We start from the raw sequence: 25567 nt of genomic DNA, 5'->3' as shown, positions 1-25567 counted from the left end.
TTGGCCTTAGTGTCCCGTCCTTGTTGGGAATTAGGAAGTACAGGGAGTAAACTCCTGTTCCTTGTTCCTCTAAAGGAACTACTTGAATAGCATCCTTTTGTAGAAGTGCTAGAACCTCTTGTTGAAGTAAGGTAATATGGTCTGTGGACATTGGACGCTGCCTGGGTGGTATGTTTGGGGGGGTTGCTGTGAGTTCTAGGCAGTAACCATGTTGGATAATTTGTCTTACTCACCTGTCTGTTATGATGGAATTCCAGACAGGTAGGGACTGTGATAATCTGCCCCCCACAGGGGTGGAATGCTGTGGGGGAGTCAGAAGGAAGTCACTGTTTGGGAGTGGAAGAGGAGCGGTTGTTGTTATTATCTCTACCTCTTCCCTTGTTATTATTTCCCCTGTATCCTCCTCTGAAGTAGCTCTTGTTAGAGGAGGTCTGTGCATTTGTTTTAAAAGATGACGTTGTGTCTGTGCCGCTTTGCTTTGAGCCTCCTCTATAGAAGGACGGGCGAAAAGAACTTCTAGTCTGTGTGGATTGTAACGCACCCATAGACTTAGCTGTGTCTGTGTCCTTTTTCATTTTTTCTAGTGTGTTGTCTACCTCGGGCCCGAACAATTGGTTTTGATTGAAGGGCTGGTTCAAAATGGTAGTCTGTACCTCTGGTTTAAAACCTGAAATGCGTAGCCACGCATGTCGTCTGAGTATGACACTGGTATTGACTGCCCTGGATGCTGTGTCAGCTACATCAAGTGCACATTTGATTGAGGCACTGGATATTAACTTGCCTTCTTGTATGAGCTCTGTTGCCTGATCTTTGTACTGAGGTGCTCCATTAGTTTTCCTAGTTGGTCGTAGTGCGCCCTATCATAGCGTGAGAGCAGTGCTTGTGTGTTTGCTATGCGCCATATGTTTGTTGCTTGCGCAGAAATCCGTTTCCCTGACGCATCAATAACTTTAGATTCTTTGTCAGGCGGGGGCGTGTCGCCAGAAGTCTGGGAATTGGCTCTTTTTCGTGCATTAGACACTACTAAAGAGTCTAGTGGCAAATGTCCCTTAATATAGACTGGATCAGATGGTGCTGGTCTGTATTTCTTTTCAATTCTTGGATTTAGTACTCTACAGCGTACCGGGTCTTTAACTATTTCTGGAGCATGTGTAATAACGCATTTGATCATAGGTAATATATGTGTAGACCTTTGTGACTGCTCAAATGTATCCAGTAAAAAATCCTCATCAATGGCATCAGAGTGCAATCAAGGGCTGCCCTATTCAATAAATGATTAAACCCAATACTATCCTCTGGAGGGGAAGGTTTTGTTGGGTAAGACTGAGGATCAGGAATGTCGGGCACATTGTGTGGTGTGAAGTCATACATGTCATCTTCCTTAGGATATTCAGGATTGACATTCTCATCTAAGGGGTCTTCTTGTGGTATGTCATGTCCCCCACCTATATCATACTCTTTGTGAGTGTGGTGTGATGATGCAGGAGATTGCACAGGAGAAACTGTAGGTTCAATGTAAGGAGGGATAGGAGAGGAAGAAGGTGAAGGAGAGGAAGGGTGCATTGGAGAAGTTGCACAGTCCTTCTTTTTGGCAGGAACCACAGGTCGAAGTGGTGTTTCTGCTGGTCTCTTTTTATAAGGAATAGCCTCTACATGTCCAGTCTTTGGATTGATATGGACTTTCCTCTGTTTAGGATCTGGCGTAAACAGTTGTTCCTCCTCTACAACCTTCTTTGGCATCGATTTTTTTCGGTGCCGATAGGGGTTGTTTCGTGTGTTTTGCTTTAGGAGGCGTTATTGAGTCCTTTGGCAAAGTTTTCGGTGCCGAAGGTGGTTTCGGCTTGGTAGGAGTTTTTGGTACCGAGGTTGGAGATTTGGGAGTAGAGACAGGTCCCGTTGGCCTTGTGGCGTCGGACTCTGGTTTCCCATGCTTATCTTTGGAGCCGGAAGGCTTCAGAGTCGGAGCTTTTTTCGGATCCGGTACAGTCTTAGGGTTCGGCACCGACGCGTCCTTTGGTTTGGGTGCCGAAGGATGTTTGTCTTTGGGCACCGAAGGGCGTTTTGGCTTCGGTGTCGGGGAATCCTTCGGTGCCGAAGGATGTGTGTTCTTCGGTGCCAATGGGAGAGGTGGAATTGGCACGTGTGATCTTGTCGGTGCCGAGGCACCAGAAGGCGTAGTTGTTTTCCTCAGAGCTGAGCCTGAAGGCGGGGCGTCGGAGGGGGTATTTCGGTCTCGACTGGTCCCCATGGGAGGAGTGCTGACCGTTGCCTTTTGTTTGGGTAGTGTCTGTTGTGCAGGGGCAGAGGTACTCACGGGTTGTCGAGATGGAATCGAATCGTCCGAGTCCTCTGCCCCCGATATGATCTGGAGATCAGGCGAGTCTTCCTCGGCGACGAGTGGAGCCTCGTCCTCGGAGATATCTTCGAGCGGGTCCTCGTCCTCGGAGACGTCTTCTTCGACGATCTCCTCCTCAAAGGTGGCCTCCGGTGCTGGTGCTGATCTCCTCATCTCGTGTCGACGCGCCCTCCGATCCCGAATTGTCTTCTTCGATCTGAAGGACGCACAGGCTGTGCAGGTCGACTTGTCGTGTTCCGGCGACAGACAGAGGTTGCATACCTCGTGATGGTCGCTATGAGGGAACTTTGCTCGACATACCGGGCATCTCTTGAATGGAGTTCTGTCCATGAGGCGTAGGCCATACGGCGTCGATAGGCCCAGCGGCCCGCGTCGACGCACCGGGATGTAGTTGATGTCGAAAGTTGTTTATTCTATGTCGATAATGTTTGTTATAAAGTTGTTCGCTTCGAAGTTGCAGAAAAAGTATTTTCTAGCCGGAGCGGAAATCTTTCATCCGAACCCAGTGGCGGAAAAAAACAATCTGAGGATGGAGTCGATGACCATGCGCAGTATTGTCCAAGGGAGGAGTCACCTATCTCGTGACTACAAAGACTTCTTCCAAGAAGACAACAACCTGCAATCATCCGAGCCCAACACCAGGTGGCGATCTAATGCACAGTATACGATATGCAGGTCATAAGCCTCGAACACACAGCTAACAACTCCAGATGGTTGATGTGGAGCAGTTTTTGCATTGGTGTCCACTTTCCCTGTGTGGTGTGATGCAGTAGGTGGGCTCCCCAACCGGAGAGCGATGCGTCTGCTGTTAGTATTATTTGTGGAACTGGCTCTAGGAATAGTCGGCCTTTTGACAGGTTTTTTGTGTTCCACCATTGCAGAGAGCAATGAGTCCGACTGTCTACCAACACTAGGTCTGTTAACTGACCCTGAGCCTGGTTCCACTGACGTGCTAGACATTCTTGAAGTGGACGCATTTGCAGTCTTGCGTGAGGTACTATGAATATGCAAGATGCCATCATCTCTATGAGTTGCATAAACACTCGAGCTGGAAGCGAGTGTTGTGATTTGAATTTTGTTAGGAGCATTTGCACACTTGTTATCCTTGCTGGATAGGGATCAGCTAGTGTTAGTGGAGTATTGAATGTAGCTCCTAGGTACTGTTGTGTGTGCGATGGTAGCAGATGTGACTTGGTGTAATTTACGGTGAAGCCCAAGTTGTGGAGTAACAGTATTGTATTGTGAGTGTGTTGTACACACTGGCTGTAAGACTGTGCTTTTATGAGCCAGTCGTCTAGATATGGGAAGACGTGGATGTGCTGTCTTCTTAAGTGTGCTGCTACCACTGCTAGACATTTGGTGAACACTCTTGGCGCTGTTGTTACTCCGAATGGGAGTACTTTGAATTGGTAGTGCTGTCCTTCTAGCACAAATCTTAGATACTTTCTGTGCGCCTGGTGAATTGGGATGTGAAAGTAGGCGTCTTTGAGATCTAGTGTGACAAGAAAGTCGTTCTGCAACAGGAGTGGAAGGACTTGTTGAAGTGTGCCCATATGGAAATGATCCGACTGTATGTAAGCATTTAGAGGTCTGAGGTCTAGAATAGGTCTCAGAGATCCGTCCTTATTTGGAATTAAGAAGTATAGGGAATATACTCCTTTGTTCCTTTGATGTTTTGGAACTATTTCTATTGCATTTTTCTGCAGGAGAGAAAGTACTTCTTGTTTGAGCAGCGTTAAATGATCTTGTGACATTGGACGCTGTTTGGGTGGTATGTTTGGGGGGGGGGGTAGATGTTAGTTCTAGACAGTAACCTGACTGAATTATTTGAAGCACCCACCTGTCTGAAGTGATGTCTTCCCAGGCTGGTAGGTATTGCTGTATCCTGCCCCCGACAGGAGTGGAATGGGGCGGGGGGAGGGGAGTCATTGGGTAGGGGTGGAGGCAGAGCGTGAGTTGTTGTTCTTGCCTCTGCCTTTGTTGTTGTTACCGCGGTAACCTCCCCTTTGGTAGCCCTTTCTGTAGGTAGACTGAGTGGGGCTTTTGTACCCTGTGGAAGGCCTGTCTGATGAGTACCCTCTGTTCGCACCTCTATATGTGGAGCGACGAAATGAACGTCTGGGAGCCTGCGACTGCAGGGATCCCATAGATTTTGCTGTGTCGGTGTCTTTCTTCATTTTTTCGAGGGAGACATCCACATTGGGTCCAAATAAGTGTTGCTCATCGAATGGTTGATTGAGTATAGCACTTTGGACCTCTGGCTTGAAGCCAGATATACGTAGCCAAGCATGCCTGCGCAGCAGGACGCTAGTATTGATGGCTCTGGAGCCTGTGTCTGCTGCATCTAGTGCACAGCGGATAGATGTGTTAGTGATAATTTTCCCTTCTTGAATTAACTCACTAGCTCTATCTTTAAATTTATCAGGGAGATGTTGCATTATGTCTTCGAGCTCATCATAATGTGCTCTATCATAGCGTGCTAGTAAGGCTTGTGTGTTGGCAATGCGCCACATGTTTGCTGCTTGTAAGGCAGTTCTTTTCCCTGACGCGTCAAGGAGTTTAGACTCCTTGTCTGGTGGGGAAGCTTCGCCTGATGTTTGAGAGTTAGCTCTTTTACGTGCGTTAGATACGACTAGAGAGTCTAGGGGAACTGGCCCCCTTATATATGCTGGGTCAGATGGTGCAGCTTTATACTTTTTCTCTACTCTTGGGTTTATGACCAGAGTTCTGACTGGGTCTTTAAAGACCTCAGAGGCATGTTTAACCACGCCTTTGAGCATTGGCAAAATTGCTGAGGACCTTTGTGCAGTGTCAAATGTGTCTAGCAGGAAGTCCTCCTCTACTGCATCGGAGTGCATGTCTACCCCGTGGTATTGTGCTGCTCTAATCAGTAACTGGTTAAACCCCATGGTGTCTTCTGGCGGTGAAGGCATAGAGGGGTATATGTCATCTTGAGGTACATTTGGAACGTCTGGTGTATTATAGTTGTCCCATGGGTCTGGCGAGGCTGGGTGATAATATGGCTCCTCTGGGTTAGCCCCTGTATCTGATATGTCGTCCCCATTATCACCATGTGTGCTAGATGGTGTAGGGGAGCGAGGTAGTGAAATATGGGGGGAGGGATTGGGTACAGGAGACGGGGAAGGAACATGCATAGGTGAGGTAGCAATGTCCTTCTTCTTCTTTGGAGCCGGAGCTAGTGCTGGTGCCTCTAATGGTCGTTTCTTTGATAACGTCAATCGACCAGTCTTGGGATCTTTTATGAGAGTCTTTTGCCTTGGGTCTAGAGTAAACAAGTCTCTTTCAAGAATGTGACCTTTCGGCGTGGAAGCTTGTTTTGGCGCCATAGCTGCTTCTTTTGACCTCTTGTCTTTAATGGGGGAAGCCGGGGTCTTTTCGGTTCCGAAGTCTTTTTTGGTTCCGAGGGTTTTTTCGAGTCCGATACTTTTTTCGGCTCCGATGTATGCTTCGGCTCCGGTGCTTTCTTGGGGTCGGAAGCTTTGTGTGGCTCCGAAGTTGTTTTGGGTGCCGAGGGAACTGAGTGTTTTGGCGTTGATGGCTTCGGTGCGGTACTAGATTGTTTCTTCGGTGCTGGTGAGTGTGGGCTGGCACCGAGTGAGGGTCGACTCGAGCCAGAGTCGCCCGAAGGCTTTATTGACTTCTTGGCCGAGCCCGAAGGTGGGCCGTCGAAGTAGTGTCTCGGTGTGCACCTGAGGCCGAGGACGAGGGTGTGACCGTAGCCTTTATAGTGTGTGTCGAGGGAGGGTCGGGGTCGACGGTCTTACTTACGACCCGCTGCGCTGGAGTCACGTCCTCGCCATCAGAATCTTCTGCCTCTGAGTTGCTGTCGACGTCGTGCTGTTCTGGGACGTCGACACCTTCCTGGAAGATGTCGTCCGGAATCGATGCTGAAGATCGAGCCATTGTTCTTCTGGCTCTCTGGTCCCGGATAGTCTTCTTGGAGCGGAAGGAGGCACAGGCTGAACAGTCCTTGGCCTCGTGCCCCGGAGAGAGGCAGAGGTTACAGACCTCGTGGAGGTCGGTGTGGGTAAACTTCGACCCACATCGAGGACACTTTTTAAATGGCTTCCTTTCCATTAGCTGGAGTCGAGGCCTAGTTGGGCCCGAAGGCCGTAGTCGACGACCGGAATCGACGTTCTTGGTCTTGAAGAGTAGTGTCGACTGGAAAACGCTTTCGAGAGTAGTTTCTTAAGGCCGGTGAGGATTACGCGCCGACTGTAATCAGTTCCAACAAGAAGCGCTGGTACCACATCCGAACCCGGTGGCAGAAAAAAACAATCTGGGGATGGAGCCTATGCCCATGCGCAGTATCACCCAAAGGAGGAGTCACCTATCTTGTGACTTCCAAAGACTTTCTACAAGAAAAACAAACTGCAAACATCCGGGCCCAACACTAGGTGGCCATCTATGCATAGTGTGCAATTTGCAGCTCATATGCCTCGAACAGTAAGTTTAATTCCCACCAAACATGCTCACAATTTTTCTCTGTGCCGAAAATATTTAATCAGACAGAGTCTGCTAGGGTAGAAACATTATGACAGACTCAAAACAACTGCAAAACATATTTCACACATTATCATCTTTGAAGCATTCTAACATCTTTGCCATGACTTTCAAACTGAGAACCAAACATGAAACATGAGATCAGCTCCATTTGACCCAGTTTACTCCTCACCTCTGGATAGGACCACTCTGGGGAGAAGTCTGTAATCGTAACAAGCTGTACTGTGTCTAGCCCCGTGGCAGAGGATGGTTGCACCGAGTGTACAGGAGGCACTTCGGTAAAGTTTAGGACATCACTGGTGCTGTTCATAAACTGGATGGAAGGCTCCTGCGGATGAGAAGAATAGGAGGCCTGTGGAGTGTCACTGGAAGCAAACGTTGGGGAGACTGGCTGGTTCTGGCTTGTAGTGGGAGTCACAGAACTAGAGTTTGTGTTGAACTGCTCATATCCATTGGCACTTGCAACCTCCTCAGTCATTAGATCTGAGATAAGATCAGGAAACTGGCTGTCAAAAGAAATGTTGAAGTGGTCCATGTTGAGTTCCATGTTGGTAGAAGCCACTGATGGAGAGCTTAGATCATTCTGGATGATGGTGTAAAGGTCACTTATGTTGGCATTCTGGAGCTCAGCTGTCTCGCCAATGCTTTCTGGACTTTGATCCTCAGGAACACCATAACAGCCGGTGTCACTGGCAGCTTGGCAGTTCACTTTTACCTGCGTTTCATCTTCTGTATGAGACGCTGTGGAGTCAGCAGCACTGTTTGCATGTGATGTTGTGTCCATGGGCGTATCAGGTTCAGAGGTAGTCGCCTGACAAGACATTGGATAGACTGGGGAGTTTATTTCTTCCTTCATGTCACTGCAAGTGGACTGTGCTTCAAGCTTTGGCCCAGTAGCACTCTCCTGCTCAAGAGAAGTAGAGTGTGCAACGGAAGTGGGCGGCTGAATCAAATGTTCCCCACTAGTGTCATCCTGAATAAAGAACTGGTTAAGGGAGGTGTTAGCTGAACTGTGGGCGGGAAGAGGTTGACTATAGAGAAAGTGTGTCGGAGATTCTCTATTGTTGTGGTCACCCTTTGCCAAAGACGTTACCGGCTCAAGGCTGGATGACACCAAGGTTACCTGAGTGGCTGCTGGGAATGTCTGTGCCACAGATACAAGGCTGGAATTGGAGGAGAAAACTGTGACGTTGGGTGGAATAATTGAACTTTGGTAGGATGCAAAAATAGATGTGGAGTCCAACGGTTCATCTTCTGTCTTAACTTCATTAACAAGAGAATTGCTCGTACTGGTGCCTCCCATGGGACTGAAACTAGAGTCAACCGACATACTGCTAGCCCCTCCGCCATAGGTTTGTCCTTGCCTTGGGCTGTTTAAGAAAGAATCCGGATCAAAGGCCACAGTTGTATCTGTGGTGTCCATGTTTGCCTCTAGTTTCTGAGAGAATACCAACATGCCTACGGGGGCAGGTAGCAGAGCCACGTCTATAGCACTGGAAGATGGAGATAAGGATATTTTGTGGCTCGTCAATGGCAGAGTTTGGCCGCTGGAATCTGCAACAATCAGATGTTGGCTTGGCGTCAAACCAGAAGAGCCCACGGCCAAGGACTTCTCTCCTCCCAACCCAGTCATCACAAGAACTGTGTTCTGGGCTATACCACAAGTTACTGATCCAACTGAGATATTTGGCACACTAGTTGCAATTGTGAGGGTGCCGTGATCATGGTCGCCATAGTAATCATTTGTTATTGTCACAGGAGAGTTCTGAGTGGAGTCTGGGTTGTCTGTGTAACTGGAAGATGAAGAGGAGACTTCACTCCCACCGCTGGTCCATGAAGTGGTTCTTGCCAGCTGGTTGTCCTTCTTGTCCACACCGTTGCTTTTACTGTGGTCTACCTCAGGTTTGGCGTCAGTGGCTGAGATGTTCTGCACCTCGGCTAAGGCTGGGTAAGGGCACGTTCGGAAGTCAACCTTGGGGGAGATGATACGATGCTTTGTGCTGCTGCATTTGTGGGGTGTAGTTCCTGTTGTACCTAGTAGGTAAGAGGATAGTGGGAACACAGTTAATATAAGAGTATTTTGTATATCGACTACATTCTCGATAACCATCTTTTCACATGGCTAAGATGTCTTTCAAACATTAACCTAAACTTTTAACAATCTAATCCAGTATAATGACAGCTGATATGGTGCACCTTTCAGAGAGGATCTGAGGAGAGTAATTGAATTAATGTTTATAGTGCTCAAACCACACCTATGGCTTTCTCTACTATCCACCACCTAAGCCTTTCTCCACATCCACAAATGTCCATCATCTAATCTCCTTAGCAGCTGTGCCCACACCAGTGAATGACCAGGCAGAAGCACATGTGGAACCTGGGTAAAGAGTACTGAACAGCAGTGGTGGAATCAAAAACTCCAGTACTCTTGAAGGCATGCCCCATTTAAGGACGGGCCTGTAACCTTTGATTTTACACAACCTCGGTCCGCCACGCCATGTTCTAGTTTATTATCACGAATACTGACCAGGAGTTCAAGAATTTGTGAAGAGTTAGGAAGTGTGTATAGATGCTTTTGATACATATTCTTTGTATTAATATCAATAAAGTTTAGAAGAGGCTTTTTTGCAAGTTCCTAAACATTTTTCAACTTTCTTCCTAGGTAGCGCTTTATTTTGCTGTTATTTACCTTTGCAGCACCACTCCATGAAAATGTACTAAAGGATGATTATCTATGTGCCCTAAAGCAAATCATAATGTAAAAGTTTCAGTGACATCCTACAGTTAGCAACTATTCTTTTGTACCAAAATAACTAACTAATTTATACTTCGAGCCTGAACTCTGCGATAGTCGGCTCCGGCAAACCTTGCATACGAGGAATACCTCCCAACTGCATGCTTTAACTATTCAGCACTGTACCCCACCTCCCAGAAATCTCCTAGCCTGTGCTAATGATCTACCTCTACACAAATGCAAGTGGTCCACCATGAGACATTGCATTGGTCCACCTGATAAGTGTCTGTTTGTATGGATCTGTCTGGAAACTCTTTAGAAAGTGGTGAAGAGAATACTTGTGTATTGGTGTAAATGTTTGGCAGAGAATGTTATTGTGGAAGCCATCACATATGGATGGTGAAGGGTCAAGCTCCTAGCAAAGAGCTGAGAAAGCTCAAAGCTGAGAGAGACAAGTATCTCAATAAAAATGCCCTCCATGGTAATAGTGGCATCCTTAGTTCTTGCCCTCCCACCCTCAAAACTGGTTAGGGATATTTGCACCACATGTAGTAGAAAAAACTGAACCATTAGATCCGGCCAGGATAGGCTCCACATGAAGGTAATTGTTACCTACTTTGACGCTCATGGCCTCCCCTCTTTGCCTATTCAATTGGAACCCAAGTCCACAGCAAAACTTGTAAAAACAGACTTCAAGCAAACATTTAAAAACAAACACTGGTGAGGCTTTAGCTTGGGTGGAATGAGTCTCAAGCCTAAAAGGAGAGTGAACCATTTGAGTGCTGCAGTATTTTGATGAGTAAAGAACTATGTACTCGCCTAAACTGACGAATTGAGATTCAAGTCGGAGAGATAGGAGGAGAGTACAAGAGAACATTCAAAAACATAATCTCCTCTTTGCACCTTCCATGCTTTCCTTACAGGAATTGACAGGTATTCCAGGCAACAACACTTCTGACTGCACCAAGCATCATTGAGGATACTGACCGAGGCCACTGCTGCAGAGGCAGGCGTGGGTCCGTGGCGGAGGCTTGGCTTGGTGACTGTCCAATATCTGCTGCACTAACTGCTCAATGGAGAATTCTGTGGTCCCATTCCCATTGCTGCATGTCCACTTTATGCCATGAACTGAGGCACAAAGAAAAGAGAAAGGGAAAACCAGATTATAAAACATCTGAGGAATGACATTCTTTTCACTATCACAGAAATAAAAGCACCCATTAACAGATGACAGCATCACCCCAAAGAAAGAGAAAATACACAGATGCCCGTGAGGCTTTACTAGTCAGATCATTACCCAGTGAGTTAGGTCTCAAAGGGCCAACAGAGGTCAACGTTTTTCAACATTGTTTGCAAAAATTGGAACCACATTTTTTCAGACAAATACATTTTGTTCTTGTTTGATACTAGTGGGTGAGGCCTTTTACTTTTGCTTCACCCAGATTCATTTCTTAGAGGAACACACAGCACAGTCCTGCTGAAGAGGCAAGAGAATAAGGTGAAGCATTTTTCTAATAGTTTATTACATTACATATTTGAAAAGAGAGAGTCTTCAGTTACAATATAAGGGAGCAAGGTGTTTGTTGGCAATTAAAATAACAGTTTTTGGATGAGTGCCACCTCAGCCCTTTACACGTCCTTCAAAAAAGACTGGAAACGACATCTAATCAGTCATCCCTTCCCACCCTCCATGGCTGACAACTGCACACTCAGGCCACTCTGGCTGCTTTCAGCTTCCTGTCTCCAATGTCCCTGCATCCTCCCATGATGTTATTCATGACATCACACTTTGCTGCTATCTTTTGTGTACCCTCACTATGTGTTTTTATACAGGACGTATTCGAAAGCCTATCCGATCTAGTTCGCTCTATACAAAATGTTAAATAAATAACAAAGAAAAATGATTTAAAGAAGTGATCTGGCAAAGGCTAGTACTGGGGACAAGGAGGGTCTGGAAGGTACTATCTCAAATAAAAGAAAGAGAAAGTAACCACAAGAAAAACATTCAAGGATTTTATTTACCAAAATACAACAGGAAAAAAAACTGTTGAGATTCTTGGGGGCGTTGGTCAGAGATGGGGGGTCGTATGTTACTACATAAACACCTTTTATGACACCACCACCTACAATTATTTATTGAGGTGTGTGTATATCTTATTTCCCATTATATCACCAAATATTACATCACGTCTACCCTGTAAACTTAAGTTCATGGCTTTTTTTAATGCGCTATTTTATTTTCATAGTAACTATTTACCTGTTGTTTGCTTCATGAATGTAATTATTTTTAAACTTAAATTAGTCGAATTACATATTTCAGTTAATCTGGAATGTTAATATAATAGTATAAGTGTTTAAACAAATTTGTTTAGCTTTTACTTGTGAGCAATCCCTTTTTTGTTACATAAATGTAACAAATCAATGTTTTAAAAAGGCACAACTTGGCATATTCATGAACCAATCCTTAATACCACAGACACACAGCCTTTTACCTCATCATTTGAATGTTACTACAATACGACAAAGGCAATATTTAATTCTTCTTTTATTTACTACTTTTGTTTTCACTTATTTGTTTTATACCATTTCCCCTTTCATTTACTTTTATTGATGTATTTAATATATTATGTGACTGTGTATAAAATGTATATCTAGTTAATTACTAGTATAAAGTATATATATTCATTTGGCAATGTAATGGAAGGAGACATAGTGACATTTTAAGTAGTGAAAGGTTGATGTGGTGTGGCCGACATAATGGAAGGAAAGTGTCAAGGAGGGAATACAGTTGGAGTAGACACATATGAGTTAATCGTGGGATAAGGAAAGGAGGTTTTATACGGCTACGGGCGCGTATTTAACATTCCTCGGTTCCCCCCATTGGGAGAGAGCCGCAACGGAGGCGAGGGTAACCCCAAGATGGGGTGAGAGTGAAGAGGAGGAACCCCACTAACGTCATGAAGACGCCGCTGACCCCGGAGCGGGAGTGCCTTGTGTTACCAGCAGTGTGTGTGCAGCACTGGGATGAACCTGGGGACACTCAATCCGTACTTTAGCATTGCGGGCGGATCCTCATCCGAAGCCCCATTCACCACCAGGAAGTAACCCTAGTATATGGAAACGTATGAAACGTAATAGGAGTGCAGGTGCTCCAGTGTCTCATGCTTGGTTATTCTGATTCATGTGTCTTACTGGCATTATGGTGATGTTTTAACTCTGTGTATTTCGGATGGCAAGGATTATCTTTACATACCCCTACCGGATTATAGTAACACATATAGGGCTCCTGGTTTTATGGTATTTATTTTCTAACATTTCCGTCTGACTTCATACATATTTATTTTTGGGCCATTTTATCTGTAGTTGCCCATATTTATTTTATGTTTTGTTTATAAATGATGCAGTAAAACTCTACGTTTCTATTTTTATTTAACTGATAGAGACACTCATCTTTGATGTATGTCGCTATTTAGATATTTAAGCTGCCAAGTATTACGTAGCAATACATCCACTAAATCTTAGCATTATGCCACAAATGTATGTTAAAAAGCAACTGGGGGTTGGGCCCACTGGGAAAGAGGGTAGGTTGGGCCACTATGAAATGCAACAAAATTGGGGGTTTTTACCTATGCCTCTGTTGCGAATATCACAACAAATGTTGAATTTGGGTAAACCAAAATTTATTAGTTTATCCAGACAATTTTGTCTATTAAGTTCATTAAACTTGAGTTTTTTCGTTATTATAGTAAAGGCAGAACAAAGAACATCATCAACTTCAGGTGCTACCATATATCACCACATTGCAGAAAGTTCAAAACCAAATCATGAAACTTATTCAAAAGCAATACATTATTACACAAATAACATATATACACAATAACATTATCAAAAGTGCTCTTAATTACAGTGAAGCATGGAACTGTTACTCAATAATACAGTCACAATCCTAAATGTCAAACCGTCTAATAAACAGAAGAAATGTAAAGAGTATTTCACCCAATACAAAGTGCATCTACTTTTTATGCCAATCAAAAAACGTTTCAGCATCAATCATTAGCATTAAATGCCTGAAAGTCAAGGAATGCCGACGCGTTTCGAGTCCTATGTATAAATCAAAAGACTCTCATCAGGGCTGTCAGAGTCTGGTCCATGGAAACTGCATGGTAAAAAACAAAACACAATACACTTAATCTATCTCGTCCTCAATACATTATGTATTTACAACAGTATTTCTCTAATAGACAAAGTGCAGCATACCTGGTGAGTTCAAGTTCCAGGGCTGCACTTAAAATGAACTGTGGTCTAGGCCGTGGGTACTCGCTGTAACAAAGTGGTATAATTTTAATTGGAGTCTTTGTCCTAAGGGAAACTGAGACTATGGCCAGAAATGGCAGTATTTTACCTTAGGTATTTGCACGGGCGGCACCTCTTGATTTCCCCTACCAATGGACTGATTCTTCGTGGCGGATCACATTCTGTAAAGATGGAAATGCCCGTTTTACTGCTGAAACCTGGTCTGTTTCAATTTGTGCATTAACATCAAATGTGTGACTGACTTACTTCACAGGTGCCCAAAACGGGGTTTAGTTCAGCTACTCGTTTTCGTGTCAGTTAGATTTCTGTGAAAAATGACAACAAAGCGAGCGCGTGTTAGCTCGACCGTGTTCTAGAACAAACGGCAACAATCAACTGAACCTTGTGCCATTTTTGGGAGCCTACCTGCTCCGTCCTTCCCGAATATGCCTCCCCTTCGTTATTTTCCGCTTGACTCTGTTCCGAGTTCTATAACAAATATAAAAGCGGAAAACCGCGTGTTAGCACGGCCGCGTTTGGGTTGTCAAATGCACCACTGTCTGAAAACTTCTGCCATGAAAGGGCTTACCTTCGTATTTATTTCAGGGAAGCTGGTGTTTGCTTGGCTCACAACCGCAGGGTCAGTCTCCTATGCACCGGAGCTGGCGGTGCTCTATATGGACCAATATGAACAAAGGTTCATATATAACAATAATCCATTTTTGAGCAATATACACCAGTGGCTACGTTACATTGACGATGTCTGGCTCCTGTGGCAGGGGAGCCAGACCCAGTTAGATCAGTTCCATGTTTGGCTTAACTCTCGACACAACGACATCAAATTTACACTGAATTCCAGTCAACAAAAAATGACTTTTTTGGATGTCACAGTAGGCAGCAGCGAAGGAACGCTATTTACAACAATCCACAAAAAGGCCACAGACAGAAATACGATCTTACATTTTAAGAGCTCACATCCACAATCCCTAAGAGAAAATTTGCCTTATGGGCAACTGCTTAGGATAAGGCGCAATTGTACCAATTTGTCGGATTTTGAGACGCATGCTTCCCTATTTTGCGGTGAAATGGCAAATAGGGGGTACCCAAAAAAATTGCTTTCTCACACGAAAAAAAGAGTAAGGTTTATCCCGAGGGACACTTTGCTCAAAATTAAGAAAAAGGAGGAGCTTGATAGATTGGTCTGTGTGTCGACCTATGGCCAGCACACAAACCAATTCAAGCGTATTATTCTAAACAACTGGCATTTATTGGAAACATTAGATCCCCCGCTACAAAAACCCATTTTTGCCATGTGCAAGAACAAAAGCATAGGGCAACATTTGGTCAAAGCTGACAGCTTTATCCAAAAGCCAAAAAGTGACCTAATTTCTCAGTGGAATTTAAAACCTATCTGTGGGCACCGCAGATGTGGCAATTGTGTGTCCTGTGCAGCAACAATTGAAGGTAATGTCTTTACTCATAATGGTGTGACATGGAGACATGATGCGTTTACAAATTGTAGAACTAAGAACGTGGTCTACGCTGTGGTGTGCATGTGTAACAAGGTGTACATAGGGAAGACTACTCAGGCGGCAAACGTAAGGATCACGCAGCACCGCTCGAGGATAAAGAAAAAAGTCCTCACTGCGCCAATGGTGGAACACTTTGTGAACTGTAACCACTGTGAGAACGACTTCAAGTGGACGATTTTGTTTTGGATTGATCCAAAACATCACACTAATGTGGAAATGGCCCTGCTTCAAAAGGAAGCGTACCTAATCATGAAATTCAATAGTGTGAACAATGGGCTGAATTGCCTCAGCGAAATCAACAGAGCATGAGGAGCAATCAGCACAATCCACTCTGGCAGCACTACGATTCCCAGAAACCACCCTTCTGGTCCACACGCCCCTATAGGCCAGATGATAATCACATGACTTGTTTTTCCAACACTGTTGAAATGCATATGCAACCGGCAAGGAGACTGACCCTGCGGTTGTGAGCCAAGCAAACACCAGCTTCCCTGAAATAAATACGAAGGTAAGCCCTTTCATGGCAGAAGTTTTCAGACAGTGGTGCATTTGACAACCCAAACGCGGCCGTGCTAACACGCGGTTTTCCGCTTTTATATTTGTTATAGAACTCGGAACAGAGTCAAGCGGAAAATAACGAAGGGGAGGCATATTCGGGAAGGACGGAGCAGGTAGGCTCCCAAAAATGGCACAAGGTTCAGTTGATTGTTGCCGTTTGTTCTAGAACACGGTCGAGCTAACACGCGCTCGCTTTGTTGTCATTTTTCACAGAAATCTAACTGACACGAAAACGAGTAGCTGAACTAAACCCCGTTTTGGGCACCTGTGAAGTAAGTCAGTCACACATTTGATGTTAATGCACAAATTGAAACAGACCAGGTTTCAGCAGTAAAACGGGCATTTCCATCTTTACAGAATGTGATCCGCCACGAAGAATCAGTCCATTGGTAGGGGAAATCAAGAGGTGCCGCCCGTGCAAATACCTAAGGTAAAATACTGCCATTTCTGGCCATAGTCTCAGTTTCCCTTAGGACAAAGACTCCAATTAAAATTATACCACTTTGTTACAGCGAGTACCCACGGCCTAGACCACAGTTCATTTTAAGTGCAGCCCTGGAACTTGAACTCACCAGGTATGCTGCACTTTGTCTATTAGAGAAATACTGTTGTAAATACATAATGTATTGAGGACGAGATAGATTAAGTGTATTGTGTTTTGTTTTTTACCATGCAGTTTCCATGGACCAGACTCTGACAGCCCTGATGAGAGTCTTTTGATTTATACATAGGACTCGAAACGCGTCGGCATTCCTTGACTTTCAGGCATTTAATGCTAATGATTGATGCTGAAACGTTTTTTGATTGGCATAAAAAGTAGATGCACTTTGTATTGGGTGAAATACTCTTTACATTTCTTCTGTTTATTAGACGGTTTGACATTTAGGATTGTGACTGTATTATTGAGTAACAGTTCCATGCTTCACTGTAATTAAGAGCACTTTTGATAATGTTATTGTGTATATATGTTATTTGTGTAATAATGTATTGCTTTTGAATAAGTTTCATGATTTGTTTTTGAACTTTCTGCAATGTGGTGATATATGGTAGCACCTGAAGTTGATGATGTTCTTTGTTCTGCCTTTACTATAATAACGAAAAAACTCAAGTTTAATGAACTTAATAGACAAAATTGTCTGGATAAACTAATAAATTTTGGTTTACCCAAATTCAACATTTGTTGTGATATTCGCAACAGAGGCATAGGTAAAAACCCCCAATTTTGTTGCACAAATGTATGTTGACACATGCCATTATTTAAAGAAATTTCATCCCGTTCTTTAATTTCCCATGCAGTATATATTTGCTCAGCAGTTGGCCAACAATTCATGAAAGACAGCACGGAGAGTCACTTAAAAGAAGCACAATTTTCTGTATTTATCTACTTTTAAAAATAAATGCAGACAGAAAACACATTGTTTTCCGTCTGTATTGATGTGTACAAATCCGTAAAAATGGAATACAGGGAGCCTTACGCATATAACATGCACCCAGAGGCTTCTGTGCCTGTTTTGTGACTGTTACTGTATAAACTTCAAGAGAGGAGCACATGGGCTGCCTACTATGTGCTTATGGTGATCAAAGGTTATTTTTGGACTTGCATTGTCCAGGATAACGAGTACTATCTCAGTATTTGCATAACATGCGCAGTATTTATGATTCATGTCGTTTAGCCTGGGTTTATGTATAATATAGTATATATTTTTATATAAGCCAGCGTGGAGTCTCTCTTGGTGTATTCATTGCGTTTCTGGGAGTGTGTTTACACATTGCCTCTGATGATAAGCCTGGCTGCTCTGCCAAGCTAACTTTAATCAGAAGTTTTCTTTACGTCTTTTGCCTAAATCTTTCTCGCTTTGAGCTCTCTATAATGCCCAATTTTTAGAAGCCTGTTCACTTTCCCACGCCTTCATATCCTTGCTGGCCTGTAGTGGTATTTGCTTTACAATTTACCCTTTCCATTGTATCCTTTGAGTGGCACTCTTCCAGGTTACTCAAACCGCGCGCGTGAGTTGTGGACATGGCCGTGGGGGGTAACTTATATTTCCAAACGTTCACAAATTCAGACAACAGGCGGTTAGTGTCTTGGTCTAATCCATTCGTTCAATGTCATCATCCATGCCACCCAATAATGTTTACCAGAGTCAGGGAGTCCAAAGGCTCTATTATACACACCTCTTTATATACTTTGGCTGGTGATAACCTAGGTGTCTTAACATCCCATAACAAGGTTGACAGCTTTCCTTCGACTCGATGAAAACTCTCTCTGCTTCTAAAGCGGGATGTTTGGGAGACTGTATAGAAACTGTGGCTACGTCATTATTTGTACATCGCTTCACTTCCCAGAGATGGCTGTGGGAGACCTTGCCGCTGGGTCAGTCCGCTTTAAAGCAATTCAGCATCACATGTAAATTTCTCTGCAGTTCTCTACATTTTCTTTCTGGTGCTGTATATCCCTAAGAATGTAAATCCCTCCGTGTTTATTTTAAGTGAACAAGATTAGTTCTCTTCCATCGTTAGGGGCTTTGCTGAGGGCACCTGTCATCTTGCGGCAACACCCTGGTGGGACCACAAGTCCCAGGGTGCGACTTGCCTCATTCCTGCTGCCGCTGATGAGGAGGAGGACCACACATCGTGCTGAAAGCGCTGCCACTCCCTCCGCAGAGAGGATCTCTTCCATAGTTGATGCATTGTTGGCTTTTGTTGTTAAAAATTAGTTTTAAAATGAGGGGGCACAAAAGACCAATATCGCAATTGCCGGCCATGCAAATTGTTGCAGCATATTTTAACTACTGAAATACACAGATAGTTTTTTCCACTACCCCTCTTTCGAATTCTCTCCGTCTTTTATATAGGTGCAATTTTGAAACTTTATGAATTGTAACTTGTATTGTAAGAATGAGCTTGAAAGATTAATTGTTTTTAATTGGATTGTGTTAAACTGGATTGTACTTCTCTCCATCTGGCATTACAGAGTGCCCCAAGAGGTTATTGCATGCCGGACCTGGTTATGATAATCATCCTAAAGACACCACGCTGTATAAACCTCGTTTTAGCGCAAGGAAGAACCTGCAAGCGTTCGGTGACGTGCTGTACAAACCGATTATTTTTATGTCTCTTAACTGTATTTTAAGCTTTGGTGTTTTTTTATAGCATTTATGACACGAGTTGTCGAAATAAAGCTTATATGACGATGATTAGCTCAGTTGTGTCATCCATCAAGTCAGCAGGTACAAAGCTGTCTTGGACCAAATCATTTTATAACCAGATTATCTCCCTACAGACTGGAGATGACTATCATCCTAGTAATCATATTTTCTGGTTGGGTTATAACGTTGCCCATCAATTCTGTTCTCTTTCCCCTTTAAGGTCCCTCACCATGGTGGTGTTCCTTAAAGAGAGGCCGAACAGTTCTATTGTTCATACACCAATAATTAGGATAATGGACAATCTTGCTCGATGACATAGTGGATGGGGCACTCTTCTGATCTTAATTCCGCCTGTGAGCATTTCTAGAGTACGTTTACCCATCTCATGAAACTGGCTTCTAAGCTCATCAATGAAAGAACAGCCGTTCAATGGAGTTGAATGCTTTCTCCGGATCAAGTGACGGGAGCACTGATGGCTCCACATCTCGGTGCATGGATACTGCTGTTATGTGTAAGCGTAGTGAGTTGTGTTTGATGGCCCTCCAAGGCAAGAATCTAGATTGGTCTGTGTGTGTTAGTGTGTTTACACAAGTATAAAACATATTGTCTAATACTTTGGTCACTACTTTAGTCTCCACATTTAACAGTTAAATTGGTGTGTCAAAGGGATCGTCCTAATGAGGTTTGCCTGGTTTCTATATTTGAATTGTAACTCCTTGCCTTAAGCCATGGGGCAATTCTCCAGTCTCCTTCGCACCTTGCTGCAGTTCCAGTAGATGCTCCAAAATTTCGCTTGCTACACATTTAAATAACTCAACTGGGAATTTATTAGTATCCAGGGCATTCCATGTTTGCAATTGTGCCAGTGCTGTGAAGATCTCTTCTGTATGAATTTACAAGTCCGTTTCCACTCTTTATTCCGGGCTAAATACGCGCATTGGTAGATCTTTTATGACATCCTCTAATTCTTCTCAATACGCCACAGGACCTACTTTTCTTTTTGAAGGATTTCATAAAGCTAGTAGCAATCCTCTGACTTTTATTTATTTCCTTACCAACCTCCCTAGTATTGTGTGTATCCATCACAAGCCCTCTCTCTCTCTTTTCTAACCATTCTAATACTTTTCCTGCTCTGTTCCCTACTTGTTAGATATGTCACAGTTTACATACATTACTCTGTGTTCTGGCAGTAAGGCACCTCAGTATTTAAAGTGATGGATCTTTAATATAACCCAACTCTAATTTACTAAATTTATTTTATCCCTTCAATAGTTTGTCTCCTGAATTTATGGCGCTCTTCTGTTTCGGAGATTGCCTTCCTCCATAGGATAGCCTTAACTGCTTCCCATACACTGGATACTACAGAACCTTTATTTTCGGCCAAGTAATTAATCAATGGTTCCTCTGTTTTTGCAACTATTTTAAGAGACCATTCAGTGAGACACCATGTCTCTCTTGTGTCTCTCTGCCAATGTTTCAGTGTTACTTCCACTGAGGAGTGGTCTGAGATACTTCTGACCAGTAATTTTGTAATTTGTAAAGGAATTTATAAAGGGCCGGAATCACCCCTGAAGGGGAATCTCCGCGCTGCAGAGAAGAAAAGGTACAGATTCAGCCCAAATCAGTGCCACATAGTCCGTCCTCAATAGCGTTTCATGTGCCCTTTTGTGTTTAATGATCACCATCGGTCCCCAAGACCCATGAGAGGTGTGTCGCTGTTTAGGAGTCGTCTGTTGTGTTCTACCCATTATGGTTGAATGATCTCTTCAATGCGGACACAATCCACCTAGATTAGAAGAGCAGGAATGCTACAATCAATGCTTATATCATCTATTGATGCAACCACTGTGAGGAAATGCAACCGTGAAAAGAGGGAACATTAACGGCCTGTCAATTGCTTAAACCAGGACATGAGAATGATATACAGGCACAGGGACTGATTTCCTCTTGGTGCAGCTGTGCTGTCTACCTCTTCAGTCTTTAAGTGTGAATAAGAAGCATTAAGACAGTTGAAGGTGGATGCCTTGATAAAGAATCAATAAAGGACCCTGTGATGGGCACCTGTCACATGTGGATCAGTGAAAAATACCAACTGAGTAACAGAACACCTTTCACTTTTGCTTTACAAATCTGAGCCTCTGAGCTATGGCAGCTTCTAGGGAGGTGGAGCTCAAATCCCTTCCACCCTTTCCCTGGTTGGTGTTTGGGTCTAACACGGAAATAGATCAGCTATACTAAGTACAATGTTGATCCAACTGTTAACTTTAGCTGCTACTTCAGATTTACTATCGAAAAATTCCCAGTCTGACATGCAAATCAACGAAAAATCTACAGCAGAAGTATATAGAATGTCCTCGCCATTGTGCAAAGGAAGACAACTAGGCCAGAAAAACGTAAGAAAAAAAATCATATGATCTAATGCAACCACTGAATGAATAGGCTCTACAATAAAGTCCATGACATCTTTTAACACCTTCCATGCTGGTGACGAAACCACTCCGTCACCAGCCTCGGACGCGCTGTGCTGGTGACGGAGTGGTTCCATCACGGCCCGGCCGCCGCGCCTGCGCGGCACTGATTTCGCGTCTGCGCGGCGCGTTCTATTGAGCGGGCGGGGGCGTGACGGAACCACTCCGTCACAAGCACAGCGCGCCCGAGGCTCGTGACGGAGCGGTTCCGTCAGGAGCATGGGAGAGCCGTGCGGCACCCCCTAGCGCTGCAGAGGAATTACCGCCGCAGCCAAGTGGTTAATTTACACTGAAACACTTCAGTTCTCAAACAATCATAGGGTTTCTAACTCTTGTTTTAGTTTGAAACCAGGCACATGGTTTCAGTAGTTCTCCAGTTCATTGCTCTCAGAAATCTATAACCTTACAATCACTCATAACAAAAGACTTTATGAAACCTTAGCATTCACATAATTTAACAGAAATAAACTGTTCAAAAACAGATCTCATGAAGGCATCACAATCATCCTCCCGCCATGGATAGGAGCAATCAGACAATAGAATGAGTCATAACAGCGGTTAGCTAATCCTTGCCTTCGAGTCCTTATTAGATTTTTTACTTTTCTTTACAACAGCAAGTAAACTTTAGATTCTAGTTCCGGATCACATCACAAGGATTATGCTGGTTTAAATCTTACTCAACATATTATAATGCCATATTGTTTTAACAGTCAGTAATTTATAAGGGGAGTGGGCAACCAACTAGCAAATGTCAAAAAATTTCTATCGACATCCAAAAGCGAAATCATTTAAAGCCATCACACCTCTGACGCAATTGGGAATAGCACTTGTTTCTTCGCATGCGTGTACTACGCATGCCATTACAACACGGTTTTTAGAACGACCGCATTGTTAGTTTGCATACCTTTACTACACAATTTGGAACAACGAATTGCTGTTGGGGGCGCTGGATGTTGGAATAGTATAATTTACTATTCCAACTCCAGTCTCTGCGGACACCAGGGAAGGTGTTGAATTTTAAATCCAACACTTTCTCCACCCTAACGCAAGTCGTTGTTCTGACTCTCGTAGTAAAGGTATGCGAACTAACGCGGACGTTGTAATAACCGCGTTGTAATGGCATGGCAAGTATCACATGCAAAGTAAACGCTGTTTATCGCAATTAGACCATAGCTGAAGTTATCCAAGCATTCCTCACCCAACGTATCCAATGTGACTACACTGACGAAATGGGATTATAGCTGAAGTTATCTAAGCCTTCTTCACCCAACGTATCCAATGTGACACCTCTGACGAATTGGGACCATAGCTGAAGTTATCTAAGCCTTCCTCACCCAACATATCCAATGTGACACCTCTGACGAAACGGGGCCATAGCCGAAGTTATCTAAGCCTTCCTCACCCAACATATCCAATGGGACACCTCAGACGTAATGGGATCATAGCTGAAGTTATCCAAGCCTTCCTCACCCACTGTATCGAATGTCACACCTCTTACGAAAAGGGTCCATAGCTGAAGTTATCTAAGCCTTCCTCACCCAGCGTATCCAAGGTGACACCTCTGACAAAACGGGACCATAGCTGAAGTTATCTAAGCCTTCCTTACCCAGCATATCCATTGTGACACCTCTTATGAAATGGGACCACAGCCGACGTTATCTAAGCCCTCTTCAACCAGCGTATCCAATGGGACACCTGTTACGAAATGGGACCATAGGGATAAGTTACTTACCTGTAATCCTAATTCTCTTCCAGGGGTATCCTCATCAAAGTCATAAGCACTTGAATATTCCTGCCCATGCGCGGGGACCCCGGAAAATATATAAAAATTATATATGAAAACATATATATATATATATATATATATATACACACTAGCAGCCCGCCCCGGCGTTGCCCGGGGGAGAAGGGGGCTTGGGGCAGCATTTTAAGGCTCTGTGCACGCCCGCACCGACATTGCCCAGACCGCATCCCTCCCGCCTCGCCGCCGCCCGCCCCGACATAGCCCAGCCCGCCTCGACATTGCTCAGCCCGCCTCCCGCCTCGATCCTCCCGCCTCCCGCCGCCCGCCTCCAGCCTGCCTTTGCCTTACAGAGCTGCCCGCAACGGACTTCACCGCCACTCTTCGCCGCCGCTTACCTGAGCCGACGCCCACTCCGGACTCTACCGCCACTCCTTGCCGCACGTCACCGCTCCTCCCCGCATCTCGTCATTACGTCTAGGTCGCGGTCAGCGCTACCTCGCGGCCGGCGCTTGTTTTTAGCGGACTACTTTGTTTTCAAAATTAAATTTTTTGATTTAGGTTTTTTTTTTAATTTAATGTCGCCTATGTCCATCTACACACCCTGAGGATTCCAACAATGTATTGGGTGTGTGGATTGGCACTGTGGTTCCCGAGTTTACCTGGCCAAAAGGTGCAAGTTCTCTCTTTATAATAGTAGTATAGATGCAAAAAAGAAGAAGGAGAGAACTCTGGGTAGTTCCCAAGTTTAGGTGGAAGCACTTGAATATTCCTGCCCATGCGCGGGGACCCCGGAAAATATATAAAAATTATATATGAAAACATATATATATATATATATATATATATATATATACACACTAGCAGCCCGCCCCGGCGTTGCCCGGGGGAGAAGGGGGCTTGGGGCAGCATTTTAAGGCTCTGTGCACGCCCGCACCGACATTGCCCAGACCGCATCCCTCCCGCCTCGCCGCCGCCCGCCCCGACATAGCCCAGCCCGCCTCGACATTGCTCAGCCCGCCTCCCGCCTCGATCCTCCCGCCTCCCGCCTCCAGCCTGCCTTTGCCTTACAGAGCTGCCCGCAACGGACTTCACCGCCACTCTTCGCCGCCGCTTACCTGAGCCGACGCCCACTCCGGACTCTACCGCCACTCCTTGCCGCACGTCACCGCTCCTCCCCGCATCTCGTCATTACGTCTAGGTCGCGGTCAGCGCTACCTCGCGGCCGGCGCTTGTTTTTAGCGGACTACTTTGTTTTCAAAATTAAATTTTTTGATTTAGGTTTTTTTTTTAATTTAATGTCGCCTATGTCCATCTACACACCCTGAGGATTCCAACAATGTATTGGGTGTGTGGATTGGCACTGTGGTTCCCGAGTTTACCTGGCCAAAAGGTGCAAGTTCTCTCTTTATAATAGTAGTATAGATGCAAAAAAGAAGAAGGAGAGAACTCTGGGTAGTTCCCAAGTTTAGGTGGAAGGCAGCTCCTGTATAGAGCACACTCAACACCAGCGACACTCTAAATTTGCTCACCTCAAATGTCTGCTTTTCTATCAAAAGTTTTTAAGCATAGGATTAGCACAGTACTATCCATGCTGAGATAGATAGCTTGTAGATGTTAAAGAGCGTGGAGCAGAGCAACGATCCTTGGGGTACTCCGCAGCTGATCTCAGTGGGTCCAGAGAGGAAAGGTTGAAGTCTGATTTTCTGGGTTCTGCCGGTGAGGAAGGAGCGATAGTGCCTTCCAAAGAGGGCCGCAGGCACTCTGTTGTAAGTAGTTTCCATAGCTCCTCATTCAGTGGTTCCTTCAGCCATCACTAAAAATACCTAGCCATTTTCTGTGACGGAAACCATTCACCCCACTGTGGAAAGTATAGATGATCTACATCGAAAATGGGCAACTGACCTCACCCGCCCCCGATATCCCTGCCTCTCAAAATTTGATTTGGATTTAAAAGGACTTTCAGGGAGTCATAGTTTCAGTTTTCAGCCGTGTCTTGCAAGTCAGGTGTTACAGTCAATTCACGGACATGCAAACCTGTGGCCCTTCCCAAGCGGATCCTCTGATCTGAGGATAGAGACCTTTTTAAGCCATTTATTCAAAGGCGTTCAGATGGAAAGAATGGTCTTCCTCAATCACTAGCACCCACATGGTGCTAGGCAATTTCTTTGAGCCTCTCCTCCATCATGCTCATCTTCTCTTCTTTTCGAGG

General features: G+C 44.6%; 1 protein-coding gene across 7 annotated transcripts in view; it reads right to left on the bottom strand.

Annotated features, from left to right (window-relative positions):
- Nucleotides 1–25567, bottom strand: part of CAMTA2 (calmodulin binding transcription activator 2) — an 809661-nt gene that overhangs the window by 460271 nt on the left and 323823 nt on the right. For all 7 annotated transcript variants that reach the window (XM_078668358.1, XM_078668360.1, XM_078668361.1 and 4 more), the window contains 2 exons: nucleotides 10602–10742; nucleotides 7053–8914 (listed from right to left, as the gene is read on the bottom strand). In XM_078668358.1, coding sequence (XP_078524484.1) covers nucleotides 7053–8914; nucleotides 10602–10742 — 2003 coding nt within the window. The remainder of the gene's footprint in view (nucleotides 1–7052; nucleotides 8915–10601; nucleotides 10743–25567) is intronic.

This window comes from Lissotriton helveticus, chromosome 12, assembly GCF_964261635.1.
Source record: "Lissotriton helveticus chromosome 12, aLisHel1.1, whole genome shotgun sequence".
NCBI lineage: Eukaryota > Metazoa > Chordata > Amphibia > Caudata > Salamandridae > Lissotriton > Lissotriton helveticus.
This window is presented reverse-complemented; position numbering and strand designations above follow the sequence as displayed.